This window comes from Scyliorhinus canicula, chromosome 31 (assembly GCF_902713615.1).
Source record: "Scyliorhinus canicula chromosome 31, sScyCan1.1, whole genome shotgun sequence".
NCBI lineage: Eukaryota > Metazoa > Chordata > Chondrichthyes > Carcharhiniformes > Scyliorhinidae > Scyliorhinus > Scyliorhinus canicula.
This window is the reverse complement of record NC_052176.1, coordinates 1,473,913-1,491,412: the sequence shown is the minus strand read 5'-3', so window position 1 is coordinate 1,491,412 and position 17,500 is coordinate 1,473,913. Positions and strand designations below refer to the sequence as shown.

Below are 17,500 nucleotides of genomic sequence, written 5' to 3'. Positions count from 1 at the left end.
TTCCCCCCAGCTGAAGACGATGATGATGATGGTGCAAATGAGGAACGTCTGCCCTCCTGCTTCGACTACATCATGCACTTCCTGACAGTCTTCTGGAAGGTTCTGTTCGCCTTTGTCCCGCCGACTGAGTACTGGAATGGTTGGGCCTGTTTTGCCGTGTCCATCATTTTGATTGGATTATTAACCGCCGTAACCGGCGACCTCGCGACGCAGTTTGGCTGCACCGTGGGCCTCAGGAATTCCGTTACTGCCATTGTGTTTGTGGCTCTGGGGACGTCTGTTCCAGGTGAGGGACACACAGACCAACCCTCCCTCACACCAACAGGTTCCACCAAGCAGGATTCACCACCGATAGTGTGCTCCATACCGGGATACTCACCAATCCCCGACAGTGCGGCGCTCCCTCAGTACTGACCCTCTGACAGTGCGGCACTCCCTCAGTACTGACCCTCTGACAGTGCGGCACTCCCTCAGTACTGACCCTCTGACAGTGCGACACTCCCTCAGTACTGACCCTCTGACAGTGCGGCACTCCCTCAGTACTGACCCTCTGACAGTGTGGCACTCCCTCAGTACTGACCCTCTGACAGTGCGGCACTCCCTCAGTACTGACCCTCTGACAGTGTGGCACTCCCTCAGTACTGACCCTCTGACAGTGCGGCGCTCCCTCAGTACTGACCCTCTGACAGTGCGGCACTCCCTCAGTACTGACCCTCTGACAGTGCGGCACTCCCTCAGTACTGACCCTCTGACAGTGTGGCACTCCCTCAGTACTGACCCTCTGACAGTGCGGCACTCCCTCAGTACTGACCCTCTGACAGTGCGGCACTCCCTCAGTACTGACCCTCTGACAGTGCGGCACTCCCTCAGTACTGACCCTCTGACAGTGCGGCACTCCCTCAGTACTGACCCTCTGACAGTGCGGCACTCCCTCAGTACTGACCCTCTGACAGTGCGGCACTCCCTCAGTACTGACCCTCTGACAGTGCAGCGCTCCCTCAGTACTGACCCTCTGACAGTGCGGCACTCCCTCAGTACTGACCCTCTGACAGTGCGGCACTCCCTCAGTACTGACCCTCTGACAGTGCGGCACTCCCTCAGTACTGACCCTCTGACAGTGCGGCACTCCCTCAGTACTGACCCTCTGACAGTGCAGCGCTCCCTCAGTACTGACCCTCTGACAGTGCAGCGCTCCCTCAGTACTGACCCTCTGACAGTGCGGCACTCCCTCAGTACTGACCCTCTGACAGTGCGGCTCCCTCAGTACTGACCCTCTGACAGTGCAGCGCTCCCTCAGTACTGACCCTCTGACAGTGCAGCACTCCCTCAGTACTGACCCTCTGACAGTGCGGCACTCCCTCAGTACTGACCCTCTGACAGTGCGGCACTCCCTCAGTACTGACCCTCTGACAGTGCGGCACTCCCTCAGTACTGACCCTCTGACAGTGCGGCACTCCCTCAGTACTGACCCTCTGACAGTGCAGCACTCCCTCAGTACTGACCCTCTGACAGTGCGGCTCCCTCAGTACTGACCCTCTGACAGTGCGGCACTCCCTCAGTACTGACCCTCTGACAGTGCGGCACTCCCTCAGTACTGACCCTCTGACAGTGCGGCACTCCCTCAGTACTGACCCTCTGACAGTGCGGCACTCCCTCAGTACTGACCCTCTGACAGTGCGGCACTCCCTCAGTACTGACCCTCTGACAGTGCGGCACTCCCTCAGTACTGACCCTCTGACAGTGCGGCACTCCCTCAGTACTGACCCTCTGACAGTGCGGCACTCCCTCAGTACTGACCCTCTGACAGTGTGGCACTCCCTCAGTACTGACCCTCTGACAGTGCGGCACTCCCTCAGTACTGACCCTCTGACAGTGCGGCACTCCCTCAGTACTGACCCTCTGACAGTGCGGCACTCCCTCAGTACTGACCCTCTGACAGTGCGGCACTCCCTCAGTACTGACCCTCTGACAGTGCGGCACTCCCTCAGTACTGACCCTCTGACAGTGCAGCACTCCCTCAGTACTGACCCTCTGACAGTGCAGCACTCCCTCAGTACTGACCCTCTGACAGTGCGGCACTCCCTCAGTACTGACCCTCTGACAGTGCGGCACTCCCTCAGTACTGACCCTCTGACAGTGCAGTGCTCCCTCAGTACTGACCCTCTGACAGTGCAGTGCTCCCTCAGTACTGACCCTCTGACAGTGCGGCACTCCCTCAGTACTGACCCTCTGACAGTGCGGCACTCCCTCAGTACTGACCCTCTGACAGTGCGGCGCTCCCTCAGTACTGACCCTCTGACAGTGCGGCACTCCCTCAGTACTGACCCTCTGACAGTGCGGCACTCCCTCAGTACTGACCCTCTGACAGTGCAGCACGCCCTCAGTACTGACCCTCTGACAGTGCGGCACTCCCTCAGTACTGACCCTCTGACAGTGCGGCACTCCCTCAGTACTGACCCTCTGACAGTGCGGCACTCCCTCAGTACTGACCCTCTGACAGTGCGGCACTCCCTCAGTACTGACCCTCTGACAGTGCGGCACTCCCTCAGTACTGACCCTCTGACAGTGCGGCATTCCCTCAGTACTGACCCTCTGAAAGTGCGGCACTCCCTCAGTACTGACCTCTGACAGTGCGGCACTCCCTCAGTACTGACCCTCTGACAGTGCGGCACTCCCTCAGTACTGACCCTCTGACAGTGCGGCACTCCCTCAGTACTGACCCTCTAACAGTGCGGCACTCCCTCAGTACTGACCCTCTGACAGTGCGGCCCTCCCTCAGTACTGACCCTCTGACAGTGCGGCACTCCCTCAGTACTGACCCTCTGACAGTGCAGCACTCCCTCAGTACTGACCCTCTGACAGTGCGGCACTCCCTCAGTACTGACCCTCTGACAGTGCGGCACTCCCTCAGTACTGACCCTCTGACAGTGCAGCGCTCCCTCAGTACTGACCCTCTGACAGTGCAGCACTCCCTCAGTACTGACCCTCTGACAGTGCGGCATTCCCTCAGTACTGACCCTCTGACAGTGCGGCACTCCCTCAGTACTGACCCTCTGACAGTGCGGCACTCCCTCAGTACTGACCCTCTGACAGTGCGGCACTCCCTCAGTACTGACCCTCTGACAGTGCAGCACTCCCTCAGTACTGACCCTCTGACAGTGCGGCGCTCCCTCAGTACTGACCCTCTGACAGTGCAGCACCCCCTCAGTACTGACCCTCTGACAGTGCAGCACTCCCTCAGTACTGACCCTCTGACAGTGCAGCACTCCCTCAGTACTGACCCTCTGACAGTGCGGCACTCCCTCAGTACTGACCCTCTGACAGTGCGGCTCTCCCTCAGTACTGGCCCTCTGACAGTGCGGCACTCCCTCAGTACTGACCCTCTGACAGTGCGGCACTCCCTCAGTACTGACCCTCTGACAGTGCAGCACTCCCTCAGTACTGACCCTCTGACAGTGCGGCTCCCTCAGTACTGACCCTCTGACAGTGCGGCACTCCCTCAGTACTGACCCTCTGACAGTGCGGCGCTCCCTCAGTACTGACCCTCTGACAGTGCAGCACTCCCTCAGTACTGACCCTCTGACAGTGCGGCTCCCTCAGTACTGACATAGAACATAGAACGATACAGCGCAGTACAGGCCCTTCGGCCCTCGATGTTGCACCGACATGGAAAAAATCTAAAGGCCATCTAACCTACACTATGCCCTTATCATCCATATGCTTATCCAATAAATTTTTAAATGCCCTCAATGTTGGCATGTTCACTACTGTTGCAGGTAGGGCATTCCACGGCCTCACCACTCTTTGCGTAAAAAACCCACCTCTGACGTCTGTCCTATACCTATTACCCCTCAATTTAAGGCTATGTCCCCTCGTGCTAGCCACCTCCATCCGCGGGAGAAGGCTCTCGCTGTCCACCCTATCTAACCCTCTGATCATTTTGTATGCCTCTATTAAGTCACCTCTTAACCTTCTTCTCTCTAACGAAAACAACCTCAAGTCCATCAGCCTTTCCTCATAAGATTTTCCCTCCATACCTGGCAACATCCTGGTAAATCTCCTCTGCACCCGTTCCAAAGCTTCCACGTCCTTCCTATAATGAGGCGACCAGAACTGTACGCAATACTCCAAATGCGGCCGTACTAGAGTTTTGTACAACTGCAACATGACCTCATGGCTCCGGAACTCAATCCCTCTACCAATAAAGGCCAACACACCATACGCCTTCTTCACAACCCTATCAACCTGGGTGGCAACTTTCAGGGATCTATGTACATGGACACCGAGATCCCTCTGCTCATCCACACTACCAAGAATTTTACCATTAGCCAAATATTCCGCATTTCTGTTATTCTTTCCAAAGTGAATCACCTCACACTTCTCCACATTAAACTCCATTTGCCACCTCTCAGCCCAGCTCTGCAGCCTATCTATGTCCCTCTGTAACCTGCAACATCCTTCCGCACTGTCTACAACTCCACCGACTTTAGTGTCGTCTGCAAATTTACTCACCCATCCTTCTGCGCCCTCCTCTAGGTCATTTATAAAAATGACAAACAGCAACGGCCCCAGAACAGATCCTTGTGGTACGCCACTCGTAACTGAACTCCATTCTGAACATTTCCCATCAACTACCACTCTCTGTCTTCTTTCAACTAGCCAATTTCTGATCCACATCTCTAAATCACCCTCAATCCCCAGCCTCCGTATTTTCTGCAATAGACGACCGTGGGGAACCTTATCAAACGCTTTACTGAAATCCATATACACCACATCAACTGCTCTACCCTCGTCTACCTGTTCAGTCACCTTCTCAAAGAACTCGATAAGGTTTGTGAGGCATGACCTACCCTTCACAAAACCATGCTGACTGTCCCTAATCATATTATTCCTATCTAGATGATTATAAATCGTATCTTTTATAATCCTCTCCAAGACTTTACCCACCACAGACGTTAGGCTCACCGGCCTATAGTTACCGGGGTTATCTCTACTCCCCTTCTTGAACAAAGGGACCACATTTGCTATCCTCCAGTCCTCTGGCACTATTCCTGTAGCCAATGATGACCTAAAAATCAAAGCCAAAGGCTCAGCAATCTCTTCCCTGGCTTCCCAGAGAATCCTAGGATAAATCCCATCCGGCCCCGGGGACTTATCTATTTTCACCTTGTCCAGAATTGCCAACACTTCTTCCCTACGCACCTCAATGCCATCTATTCTAATAGCCTGGGTCTCAGCATTCTCCTCCACAATATTATCTTTTTCTTGAGTGAATACTGACGAAAAGTATTCATTTAGTATCTCGCTTATCTCCTCAGCCTCCACACACAACTTCCCACCACAGCAACGGCCCCAGAACAGATCCTTGTGGTACGCCACTCGTAACTGAACTCCAGTGCGCCAGTGCGGCGCTCCCTCAGTACTGACCCTCTGACAGTGCGGGGCTCCCTCAGTACTGACCCTCTGACAGTGCGGCACTCCCTCAGTACTGACCCTCTGACAGTGCGGCCCTCCCTCAGTACTGACCCTCTGACAGTGCGGCACCCCCTCAGTACTGACCCTCTGACAGTGCAGCACTCCCTCAGTACTGACCCTCTGACAGTGCGGCACTCCCTCAGTACTGACCCTCTGACAGTACGGCGCTCCCTCAGTACTGAACCCCCTCCGCGATAGGGATTCCTGGAACACTGCTCGGAGTGGAAATCTCCGAGAGGTTGAAGGAAATTCCGAGCTCAGGGGTGTCCGTACACCGTCCCAAGTCCGGATCCTGTCTGGGGAGCAAACATACCCTGGTCCCAGGTGCTGGTGCTTTGGGATGTCCAGAGATATCTGCCGTTTCCCTCGATTCCAACACAGTGCAATCCATTCTCCGGCTATTGAACCAGTACCCCTCTTCATTGACACCCACAATTCTCTGTGCAGAGGAATTTCACTTCCGTCCCTCAGGAGGAGGCCATTCAGCCCATCGTTTCTCTGCTGGTTTTTGGAGAGATTTATCCAAATGATGATATGAAAATTGATGGGGTGGTAAATAGTGAGGAGGGAAGCCTCCAATTACAGGAGGTTACAGACGGTCTGGTCAGATGGGCTGATCAGTGGCAAATGCAGTTCAATCCGGATAAATATGAAGTGATGCACTTGGGCAGGACAAACAAGCCAAAGGGAATACAGGATAAACGGCAGGACCCTGGGAAGCACCGAGGATCAGAGGGATCTTGCTGTGCATGTACACCCGTCCCTTAAGGTAGCAGGGCAAGCGGATACAGTGGGTAAGAAGGCAGATGGTAAACTTGCCTTTTATTGCAAAGAACAAAGTACAGCACAGGAACAGGCCCTTCGGCCCTCCAAGCCTGTGCCGACCATGCTGCCCGTCTAAATTAAAACCTTCTACACTTCCGGGGTCCGTACCCCTCTATTCCCATCCTATTCATGTATTTGTCAAGCTGCCCCTTAAATGTCACTATCGTCCCTGCTTCCACCACCTCCTCCGGCAGCGAGTTCCAGGCACCCACTACCCTGTGTGTAAAAAACTTGCCTCGTACATCTCCTCTAAACCTTGCCCCTCGCACCTTAAACCTATGCCCCCTAGTAATTGACCCCTCTACCCTGGGGAAAAGCCTCTGACTATCCACTCTGTCTATGCCCCTCATAATTTTGTAGACCTCTATCAGGTCGCCCCTCAACCTCCGTCGTTCCAGTGAGAACAAACCGAGTTTATTCAACCGCTCCTCATAGCTAATGCCCTCCATACCAGGCAACATCCTGGTAAATCTCTTCTGCACCCTCTCTAAAGCCTCCACATCCTTCTGGTAGTGTGGCGACCAGAATTGAACACTATACTCCAAGTGTGGCCTAACTAAGGTTCTATACAGCTGCAACATGACTTACCAATTCTTATATTCAATGCCCCGGCCAATGAAGGCAAGCATGCCGTATGCCTTCTTGACTACCTTCTCCACCTGTGTTGCCCCTTTCAGTGACCTGTGGACCTGTACACCCAGATCTCTCTGACTGTCAATACTCTTTGAGGGTTCTACCATTCACTGTATATTCCCTATCTGCATTAGACCTTCCAAAATGCATTACCTCACATTTGTCCGGATTAAACTCCATCTGCCATCTCTCCGCCCAAGTCTCCAAATGATCTAAATCCTGCTGTATCCTCTGACAGTCCTCATCGCTATCCGCAATTCCACCAACCTTTGTGTCGTCTGCAAACTTACTAATCAGACCAGTTACATTTTCCTCCAAATCATTTAGATATACTACGAACAGCAAAGGTCCCAGCACTGATCCCTGTAGAACACCACTGGTCACAGCCCTCCAATCAGAAAAGCACCCTTCCATTGCTACCCTCTGCCTTCTGTGACCGAGCCAGTTCTGTATCCACCTTGCCAGCTCACCCCGAACCGCAGTACCATCCCATAGTACCTCCCGCTTCTGCTTCGCCTCGTTTAACACCTTCTCTTTCACGCAAAACTTATGGAAGCAGATAATTACTGCCCTTGGTGGCTCGTTCACTTTGGCCTTAATGACCGATGGGCTCGGTCCAGCTCGTACTGGGAGGGGCTGTCACCCTCCCCCATCAGCTCCGCCAACTTCTTAGCAAAGTATTGTGTTGGCCTTGGGCCCTCTGTCCCTTCGGGCAAGCCCACAATTCTCAAATGATGCCGCCTTGAGCGGTTCTCCAAGTCTTCCAGCTTTGCTCGGAGACTATTAATCTCCACAACCTTCCGCAACTCATCTCCCATCGAGGTGACCTGGTCGCTGTGTCCTGACGCGGCTTCCTCCACTTCTTTCATCTCCTCGCCCTGCTCTCTCACCTCGGCCAAATGCCTTTGCCACCGCCACCTTCAATGGGGTGATTATCGGGGCGATTGCCTCCTCCACCAGTAACTTCGATGCGGCCGCTGTCTCCTTACTCCAAGCCTCCATGTGCCTCGCAAACTGTTTTTCCAGCTCCCCCACCATCTCCTCAGTCATCTTCTCCATCGAGAATAGTGCAGCCCCGCTTTGCAGTTCAGCCTCCGCCATCCTGTCACCACTTTTATTCGTCTTCTCCTTCGGCGGCGACCCCCGCGTTGCCTCCCGTCTTCGATGCAGCTTTTTCGCATCCTTTAGCGGCTTATTGTTTTTCACTTTCTTTCTCTCCTCCTCTCTCTCCCTCCACCCTTCTGCCCTTCATCAATCTCAATTATTCTTTTTTTTTAAAAGACAAAGGGGAGGGGGAAAAAAAACTTCACCAAACTTCTTTGAATCTTCCAGCTGTCTTCCTTTCCCCTCTGTACTCATCCCGAGCTCCCCCCGGGACCAGGTCCCAGCCTTCATTCCTCCTCCGAGGTGGGAGCCATCCGTTGTGGGACACCGCACCTACTTGGTGTCCTGGCCTCGGGCCTACCTCCTCGGCCTCGGGCCTCGGGCCTACCTCCTCGGCCTCGGGCCTACCTCCTCGGCCTCGGGCCTACCTCCTCGGCCTCGGGCCTACCTCCTCGGCCTCGGGCCTACCTCCTCGGGCCTCGGGCCTACCTCCTCGGGCCTCGGGCCTACCTCCTCGGCCTCGGGCCTACCTCCTCGGCCTCGGGCCTACCTCCTCGGCCTCGGGCCTACCTCCTCGGCCTCGGGCCTCGGGCCTACCTCCTCGGCCTCGGGCCTACCTCCTCGGCCTCGGGCCTACCTCCTCGGCCTCGGGCCTACCTCCTCGGCCTCGGGCCTACCTCCTCGGCCTCGGGCCTACCTCCTCGGCCTCGGGCCTACCTCCTCGGCCTCGGGCCTACCTCCTCGGCCTCGGGCCTCGGGCCTACCTCCTCGGCCTCGGGCCTACCTCCTCGGCCTCGGGCCTCGGGCCTACCTCCTCGGCCTCGGGCCTACCTCCTCGGCCTCGGGCCTACCTCCTCGGCCTCGGGCCTACCTCCTCGGCCTCGGGCCTACCTCCTCGGCCTCCTCGGCCTCCTCTGGCCCCGAGGCCACGCTGGGCCCAGAACCTCAGACACCCGCGCTGGGCCCAGAACCTCAGACACCCGCGCTGGGCCCAGAACCTCAGACACCCGCGCTGGGCCCAGAACCTCAGACACCCGCGCTGGGCCCAGAACCTCAGACACCCGCGCTGGGCCCAGAACCTCAGACACCCGCGCGGGGGTCTTCACCGGCTTTTAAACCTCCCCCGCTGGCTCGTCGGACGGCCCCAAAGGCCGATGGTAGTCAGGGGGGGGTGTGCATCAAAACTCCGCGTCCACGCCACCTAAACTCCATTTAAGGGGCATCTTGACAAATCCATGACTAGGATGGGAATAGAGGGATACGGACCCCGGGAGTGCGGAAGCTTTTAGTTTAGACGGGCAGCATGGTCGGCACGGGCTTGGAGGGCCGAAGGGCCTGTTCCTGTGCTGTACTTTTCTTTGTTCTTTGATCAAGTTAGTGAGACACGACCTCCCTTCACAGAACCATGCAGCCTCTCGCTAATACGCCCACTTGTAGTCTCGAAGAATCCTTTCCAATAATTTCCCTCCCGCTGACGTAAAGCTCACCACCTGTAACTTCCTGAATTATCCCTTCTTAAGGAACAACATTAGCTATTCTCAGGTCCTCTGGGACCTCCCCTGTAGCCAATGAGGATCCAAAGATTTCTGTCTGTCAGCAATTCCCTCCCATGCGGTATTCTTGGGGCAGCAGGGTAGCATGGTGGTTAGCATAAATGCTTCACAGCTCCAGGGTCCCAGGTTCGATTCCCGGCTTGGGTCACTGTCTGTGTGGAGTCTGCACGTCCTCCCCGTGTGTGCGTGGGTTTCCTCCGGGTGCTCCGGTTTCCTCCCACAGTCCAAAGATGTGCGGGTTAGGTGGATTGGCCATGATAAATTGCCCGTAGTGTCCTAAAAAGTAAGGTTAAGGGGGGGTTGTTGGGTTACGGGTATAGGGTGGATACGTGGGTTTGAGTAGGGTGATCATTGCTCGGCACAGCATCGAGGGCCGAAGGGCCTGTACTGTTCTATGTTCTAGATCCCATCTGGCCCTGGGGACTTGTCTACCGCAATATTTTTCAAAACACCCAACACCTCCTCCTTTTTGATCTCAATGCGACCCAGGCTTAGCACACATGCTTCCCCAGACTCATCATCCGCCAAGGGGCAGCACGGTGGCGCAGTGGGTTAGCCCTGTTGCCTCACAGCGCCGAGGTCCCAGGTTCGATCCCGGCTCCGGGTCACTGTCCGTGTGGAGTTTGCACATTCTCCCCGTGTCTGCGTGGGTTTCGCCCCCACAACCCAAAGATGTGCAGGGTGGGTGGATTGGCCACGCTAAATTGCCCCTTAATTGGAAAAAATTAATTGGGTACTCTAAAATTAAAAAAAAAAAAAAAATCATCCGCCAAGTCCTTCTCTTGGGTGAATACTGACGCAAAGTACTCATTTAATACCTCGCCCATTTCCTTTGGCTCGGCATGTAGATTCCCTGCCCTGTTCCTCGAGTGGGCTAACCCTCTCCCTGGCTACCCTCTTGCTCTTTATATATGTATAAAAAGCCTTGGGATTTTCCTTAATCCTGCTGGCCAATGACTTTTGGGAACACCTTTTAGCCCTCCTGACTCCTTGCTTAAGTTCCTTCCTGTAGTGTAAGGACCGCCTTAAATTCCTCATAAGCTTTGTCTATTCCCAGCTTTCAAACCCTTACAAATGCTTCCTGCACGTTAGCCGAGGTATAGAGTTTCAGAGCAGGGAGGTGAAACTGGGACTGTATAGAATGTTGGTTAGGTCACAGCGAGAGTATTATGGGCTGTTCTGGAATCCACATTATAGTCGGGATGTGATAGCATTGGGAAGGGGGCAGAGGGGATTTACCAGGATGTTGCCCGGGCTGGAGGCTGTTAGCTATGAAGAGGGATTGGACAGACTGGGATTGTTTTCCTTGGAGCAGAGGAGACGGAGGGAGGGGGGACAGGATTGAGGTGTATAAAATGATGAGGGACACAGATAGAGTAGACAGGAAGAAACTTTGCCCCTTGGCGGAGAATCAATGACCAGGGGGCAGAGATTTAAGGCGAGGGGGCAGGAGGGTTCGAGGGGATGGGAGGAAAGACCTTCTCACCCAGAGGGGGGGGGGGGGGGGGGGGGGGGGGGGGGGGGGAGTCTGGAACGCTGAAAGGGTGGTGGAGGCAGAGGCCGTTAGAACATTAAAGACGTATTTAGATGTGCGCACGCGATCCCAGGGTAGACAAGGCCATGGGCCAAGTGCTGGGAAATGGGATTGGAATAGTTAGATGGTTGTTTGTGACTGGCACAGACTCGATGGGCCTTTCCTGTGCTGCGGACCTCAAAGACTCCCCCTCACCCTCCCCGCTCTTTCCCCCAGAGCCCTGAAAATGTCTCCTTTTCCACTATTCCTCGAGATAAAGATTCAAAACGCCTCGATCAAATTTCCGTTGTCTGCGGGTGAAGAGGTCTTTCTCCATGTTGTCTGATGCCCTCTCTCTCTCTCTCTCTCCGTTTCTCTGCGCAGACACGTTCGCCAGCAAGGTGGCCGCCATCCAGGACCAATACGCAGATGCCTCTGTTGGTAACGTCACGGGGAGCAACGCTGTCAACGTGTTCCTGGGCATCGGATTGGCTTGGTCCATCGCTGCTGTCTACTGGGCCAGCAAGGGCAAGAAGTTCCAGGTCAACCCGGGCAATCTGGCTTTCTCGGTGACCATCTTCACCATATTCGCCTTCATCGCTGTGGCTGTCCTGATGTACCGTCGCCGGCCAGAGATCGGGGGTGAACTCGGCGGCACCCGGGCTGGCAAGATCATCACCTCCTGCTTCTTTGTGACTCTCTGGTTGACCTACGTCATCCTCTGCTCCCTGGAAGCCTACTGTCACATAGAGGGGTTCTGAGGCCTGGGGGTCTCTCTGAGGCCTGGGTCACAAGGGATTTCCGATGCCAGGCCACGATTGAGACGCTGAGGCGCGGTCTTTTTTTTTTTTGGCCTTCGTCACTTGGGCCTAGAGGCCCGGCCACTTGGGAGAGCCGAGGCCTGGTCACTTATTCTGAGGCCTGGTCGCTTAGGCCTCTGAGCTGTTCTGGTCACTTGGGGGAATCCTGAGGCCTGGTCGCTTAGGCCTCTGAGCTGTTCTGGTCACTTGGGGGGAATCCTGAGGCCTGGTCATTTTGGAACTGTGAGGCCTGATCACTTAGGCCTCTGAGCTGTTCTGGTCACTTGGGGGAATCCTGAGGCCTGGTCATTTTGGAACTGTGAGGCCTGATCACTTAGGCCTCTGAGCTGTTCTGGTCACTTGGGGGAATCCTGAGGCCTGGTCATTTTGGAACTGTGAGGCCTGATCACTTAGGCCTCCGAGCTGTTCTGGTCATTTGAGTGGCCTGAGGTCAGTATGGGGCTGAGGACTGGTCATCATAGGGGTGCTTATGTGGCCTAATGCTATTTGCCAGGTGTCAGTTGCTGAGGGGCTGAGTTTGGGGCAATCTGATAGGACATCAAGCCCCCCAAGATGTAAAATAAAACATCCCAGAGCTCTCCACCCCCCCCCCCCCCCTCCCATCAGTTGATCACTGATAGGCTGCATGCGTGTCGAGGACCCATGGTGATAGGCTGGATTGATATGCCTCCACCTCCCCATCCCTGGTGCAACAAATTGGCCTCTGCTCCCAACCCTCACAGACCAAGCTGCAAGATCTCCCACAGTCTCTTCATCACTTAAGGCCTTACTGAGGCCTAAGTTTAAATCCAGACTATTCCCCCATCTCCCGCTCCGCAGCCCCCCCCCCTCTCCCCAAAAAAAAGGTGGTACGCTCCCCCATCCTGCCCTCAACAGGTCAGGGAGGTCAACGGTCCAACTAAGCCCTCCCGCCGATTCAGAGTCGAACCGGTAGCAACGACGAAGTTACAAAATGGTGGGATGGGGGGGTCAGGCTCCCCGGTCGGCGAACGCGCCCGGTTAGCGATTAGTGACGTGCGTCTCGCTTTCCCCCCCCCTCTGTGATCTTTCGCCGCTGCCACGGTCACGACGTCCAGCTCGAGCACGATTGGGAACATGCAGCCGCCCGCTGCCTCAGCAGCTTGCCCCACTTGACAAAAGGCCGCAGGCTTCTGACAATTTTTAGGGGGCCCAGTTCGGATCACCGGCCAGCCTCGGGCGGGCTTGGGGGAGAGAGGGGTTGGGGGGGGGGGTGGGGGGGGGAGAGAAAGGGCCCGCCGTGAAACTCTTCTCACCTGCATCCCTTGGTTTCCCCCCCTCTCTCATCACCATTCCCGGAAAGTGGTGGGTTGTGGGAGGGTGTGTGTGTGTGTTTGGGAGGGGGGGGGGGGGGGGGGGGGGTTGCCTGGCGGTGCATGAAAAGATCCGCAGAAAAGGCCTCAGGCTCAGATACATAAAGACATTGAGGGACCGAAGAAGTGCACAATAACGGCCGAAAGGATCGGCTGGCCATTTGAGATGGGGGAGGGGGAGGGGGGGCAAAGGTCGATCAGGCGCTGACCTTTCCACTCCCCCCCCGGGCCAGGCGAGAAGGCGGCCAACTTGACCCCGGCCTCCACTGGAGCGGTTCGGACTTGGGGTTTCCGTGACGATGCCTCTGCTCCCCAGAATAAACTGTCCCCCAAATGAATGTTTCCCCTTTTTCTTTTGAAGAAAAAAAACCCCCCTCCCCCCCACACATCCGGCACGTAACGTTCGCTGTTTTGGGTGAGGTGTAGTTTTCATTTGCCTTCTTTGCACATCTGTGGCGCAATGATGGAGACTCTCTGACCCTCCCCACCCCCCTCGCAAAGTGACACAGCACGGAGAGAGAGAGAGAGGGGGGAAAAACTATCTCTCTTAACCTGAGACAGATCCCAGAGTCACCAATCCAGACAATTTGCATGTTTGACTTTCATAAAACGCCCGGCTAACTTTGTTTACTCGGCCGCCTGGCATGACCTTCTAACAGTCTGCACTCAATCTCTTTAACATGGTTCAGGGATCTCGTGAGGGCAGGCACCCAGCCACCAGCAGGATTAGATCGGGCCTAGGGTGGAGGCCTCAAGTCGAGGAGCTAATTAGAGGAGTCACGCCATCATCATGACGTACCATTTGGGCCTAGGTTTGGGGCTGGACGTCAAGGAAGGAGCCGCCATAGGCAACACACCAGATTGGGCCTATAGATTTGGGGCTTGGAGCTGCACAAGGATCAGTTGCCATCATGATATGCCAGTCCGGCCTATATTTCAGGCTTCAAATATCAAGAAAGTAGTTGGCAATACAATAGACTAAATTAGGCCTAGTTTGAGGCTTTGTTAACAGGGCAAGGAAGGGGTTATATCATGATGTGCCAGTTTGGGCCTAGATTTGAGGCTTTAGGTGACTAGGGCCGGGAAGGAATTGCCATTATATATGCTATTGGCCCGAGATTTAGCCTTTATCTTAGTAGTGGCCAGGCATCAGCCTGTTTACTATGCATGTCAATCCATTAAACATATGTAACTTATTGAACCCTGTGATGTACCCCAAGGTACAGTGTAGAGGGAGCTTTACTCTGTATCTAACCCTATGCTGTGCCTGTCCTGGGAGTGTTTGATGGGGACAGTGTGGAGGGAGCTTTACTCTGTATCTAACCCTCTGCTGTGCCTGTCCTGGGAGTGTTTGATGGGGACAGTGTAGAGGGAGCTTTACTCTGTATCTAACCCCGTGCTGTACCTGTCCTGGGAGTGTTTGATGGGGACAGTGTGGAGGGAGCTTTACTCTGTATCTAACCCCGTGCTGTACCTGTCCGGGGAGTGTTTGATGGGGACAGTGTAGAGGGAGCTTTACTCTGTATCTAACCCCGTGCTGTACCTGTCCTGGGAGTGTTTGATGGGGACAGTGTAGAGGGAGCTTTACTCTGTATCCAACCCCGTGCGGTACCTGTCCTGGGAGTGTTTGATGGGGACAGTGTAGAGGGAGCTTTACTCTGTATCTAACCCCGTGCTGTACCTGTCCTGGGAGTGTTTGATGGGGACAGTGTGGAGGGAGCGCCACATCTAATTCTGTGCTGCATCTAAACTGAATCAGAACACGTGTGCACGAATTTAATCAACAGGGCAACCCAGTATCTGTTCTTCGAATGCAAACTGATGTTAGGAAAAGTGCTCTGATGATGTATGACCAATACTGAGTGGATCCTATATATTTCATGAATTATAGATTAGAATTTATTCCACCCTACATTCTCTCAGGGACCACACCTCACCTTCTTCTGTAACAAATGCGTTAATTGTGCTCCGATTTCCACCACAACATGATCCGGCCACCAGGAGGTGAGTAGGTGAGGCCTGAACCATAGGCCCGAATCAAAACCCGGGAGGAATAACACAAAACTGAGGAACTGGACTTTGACTTGTGTGTTATGTTTGAATCCGTTTTAATTTGTAAATTATTTATTGACTAACGGGCATTTTGAAATGTCGCACTCCAGAGAAAAGCCTGGGCCTACGACAGCGTGGGGCAGGCCAAAAACCTCTCAACCATGGCATCCATTTTAATTTATTGTAGTTCATCCAATTAAGGCTTTAGTCGTCTGTTTGTGCCGAAATGGAGATTTTTCTTTTTTGTATGTGTCTGTATATTTCAGTACAATTCCTTATTACCCGAAACTGTGTTGCTGACTCTATGCTGGACGACCAGGCTCCTCGGTCTCGACCGGAGGGCCAATGGCCTGGAACGACAGGCCGAGGCCTGGTCTCTCAGTTGTGTGTGCGCGATTGTGTCAGTGTGCGTGCGTTCCGCCAACGCTTGGGGATATTTTCACCACATGCCCACCAGCGTCGCTGTCATTAGCGAAGCCCATCCATGGGCCAGACTGAGTTACAGACTGGAATCTAATCGAGGGGTTCGGGGTGGGTTTATATATAGAATAACAGATACCCGGGAGTGAGTTACAGACTGGAATCTAATCGAGGGGCTCGGGGTGGTTTATATATAGAATAACAGATACCCGGGAGTGAGTTACAGACTGGAATCTAATCGAGGGGTTCGGGGTGGTTTATATATAGAATAACAGATACCCGGGAGTGAGTTACAGAATGGAATCTAATCGAGGGGTTCAGAGTGGTTTATATATAGAATAACAGATACCCGGGAGTGAGTTACAGACTGGAATCTAATCGAGGGGTTCAGGGTGGTTTATATACAGAATAACAGATACCCGGGAGTGAGTTACAGACTGGAATCTAATCGAGGGGTTCTGGGTGGGTTTATATACAGAATAACAGATACCCGGGAGTGAGTTACAGACTGGAATCTAATCGAGGAGTTCAGGAATTAATAACATTTCCCTGTGTGGTCAGATAATTGTGCATGCAGATGTTTTGCGATGGTAAGAGGTCGTGTCGAGTATAAAGAGAGCGTTTGAAAGGCTGGAGGTGTTTCCTCCGCCCTGGAGATCAGTCGGGTGTCCGCGTTAGGGTACACCTCCCCGAGCAGCGTGATGATCTCACAAGCCACGGTACTTCCATGGACTACACACAGCCCTTCCCGGCTCCACCCTCCTGCCAACTGGGACACACTTTCTCTGCATCGCCCCCATACAGACCCCTTCCTGGTTTCGAATGTCTTGATTGTAATTTGGTGGCTTCGAAGCCAGTGTTGAGGTTTTCAGACAGAATTTGGGGTTGAGTCTGCTACGCTACTGCCCAGTCAATCCGAGCCCCACGTACCCCAAAATCACAAACAAGTGAATTCTTAGAAAAATACACTTCGGGCAGCCCAATAATGACAGTTACCAGGTTTGTAAATGTACACACAATTATTGTTTATTTGTAAGAACTATAATGAAACATGCGGCAAATACAACTAGTTAACTGTTATCTACTTCCTAATTCCTCACTTTAACTTGCCCCCCCCCCCACCCCCACTCTCTACAAACACACACATGACAGACAAACACAGAAAGGGGTGAAAAATGTTAAGTAAAAAGGAAAAAGAGTCTTTGTTTCAGGTGGTTGTTGGGAAGACCTTACTACTCGTCAAACCCTTACCTTTTCAGCCCGGCGCTTCTCTGTGGATTCATTCAGGTCTCCGTAGTTTCAGAACTACGGTAGCATAGTGGATAGCACAATTGCTTCACAGCGCCAGGGTCCCAGGTTCGATTCCCCGCTGGGTCACTGTCTGTGCGGAGTCTGCATGTTCTCCCCGTGTCCGCGTGGGTTTCCTCCGGGTGCTCCGGTTTCCTCCCCCAGTCCAAAGACGTGCGGGTTAGGTGGATTGGCCGTGATCAATTGCCCTTAGTGACAAAAAAAAGGTTAGGTGGGGTGGGGTTACTGGGTTACGGGTTAGGGTGGAAGTGAGGGCTTAAATGGGTCGGTGTCTTGATGGGCCGAATGGCCTCCTTCTGCACTGTATGTTCTATGTACTATGTAACTACCGAAGTCCTGATTCTACCTGCTGCTCGACTGAAAGACACATGTCCATGAGTCTGCCATGCATCACACATGATAACGGCAAAATGAAAGAACGGGGAAACGAGAGGAATGAACTGGAAACACCGTGGCAACCACATT

The 17,500-nt window shown here is 54.0% G+C and overlaps 1 protein-coding gene across 1 annotated transcript in view; it reads left to right on the top strand.

The window, feature by feature from the left end:
* Positions 1-13,128, top strand: part of LOC119958815 (sodium/calcium exchanger 1-like) — a 36,789-nt gene extending 23,661 nt beyond the window's left edge. The window contains exons 2-3 of the mRNA XM_038787316.1: positions 11-286; positions 11,488-13,128. Of these exons, the coding sequence (XP_038643244.1) occupies positions 11-286; positions 11,488-11,864 (653 nt within the window). The 3' untranslated portion in view covers positions 11,865-13,128. The remainder of the gene's footprint in view (positions 1-10; positions 287-11,487) is intronic.
* The last annotated feature ends 4,372 nt before the right edge of the window (positions 13,129-17,500 follow it).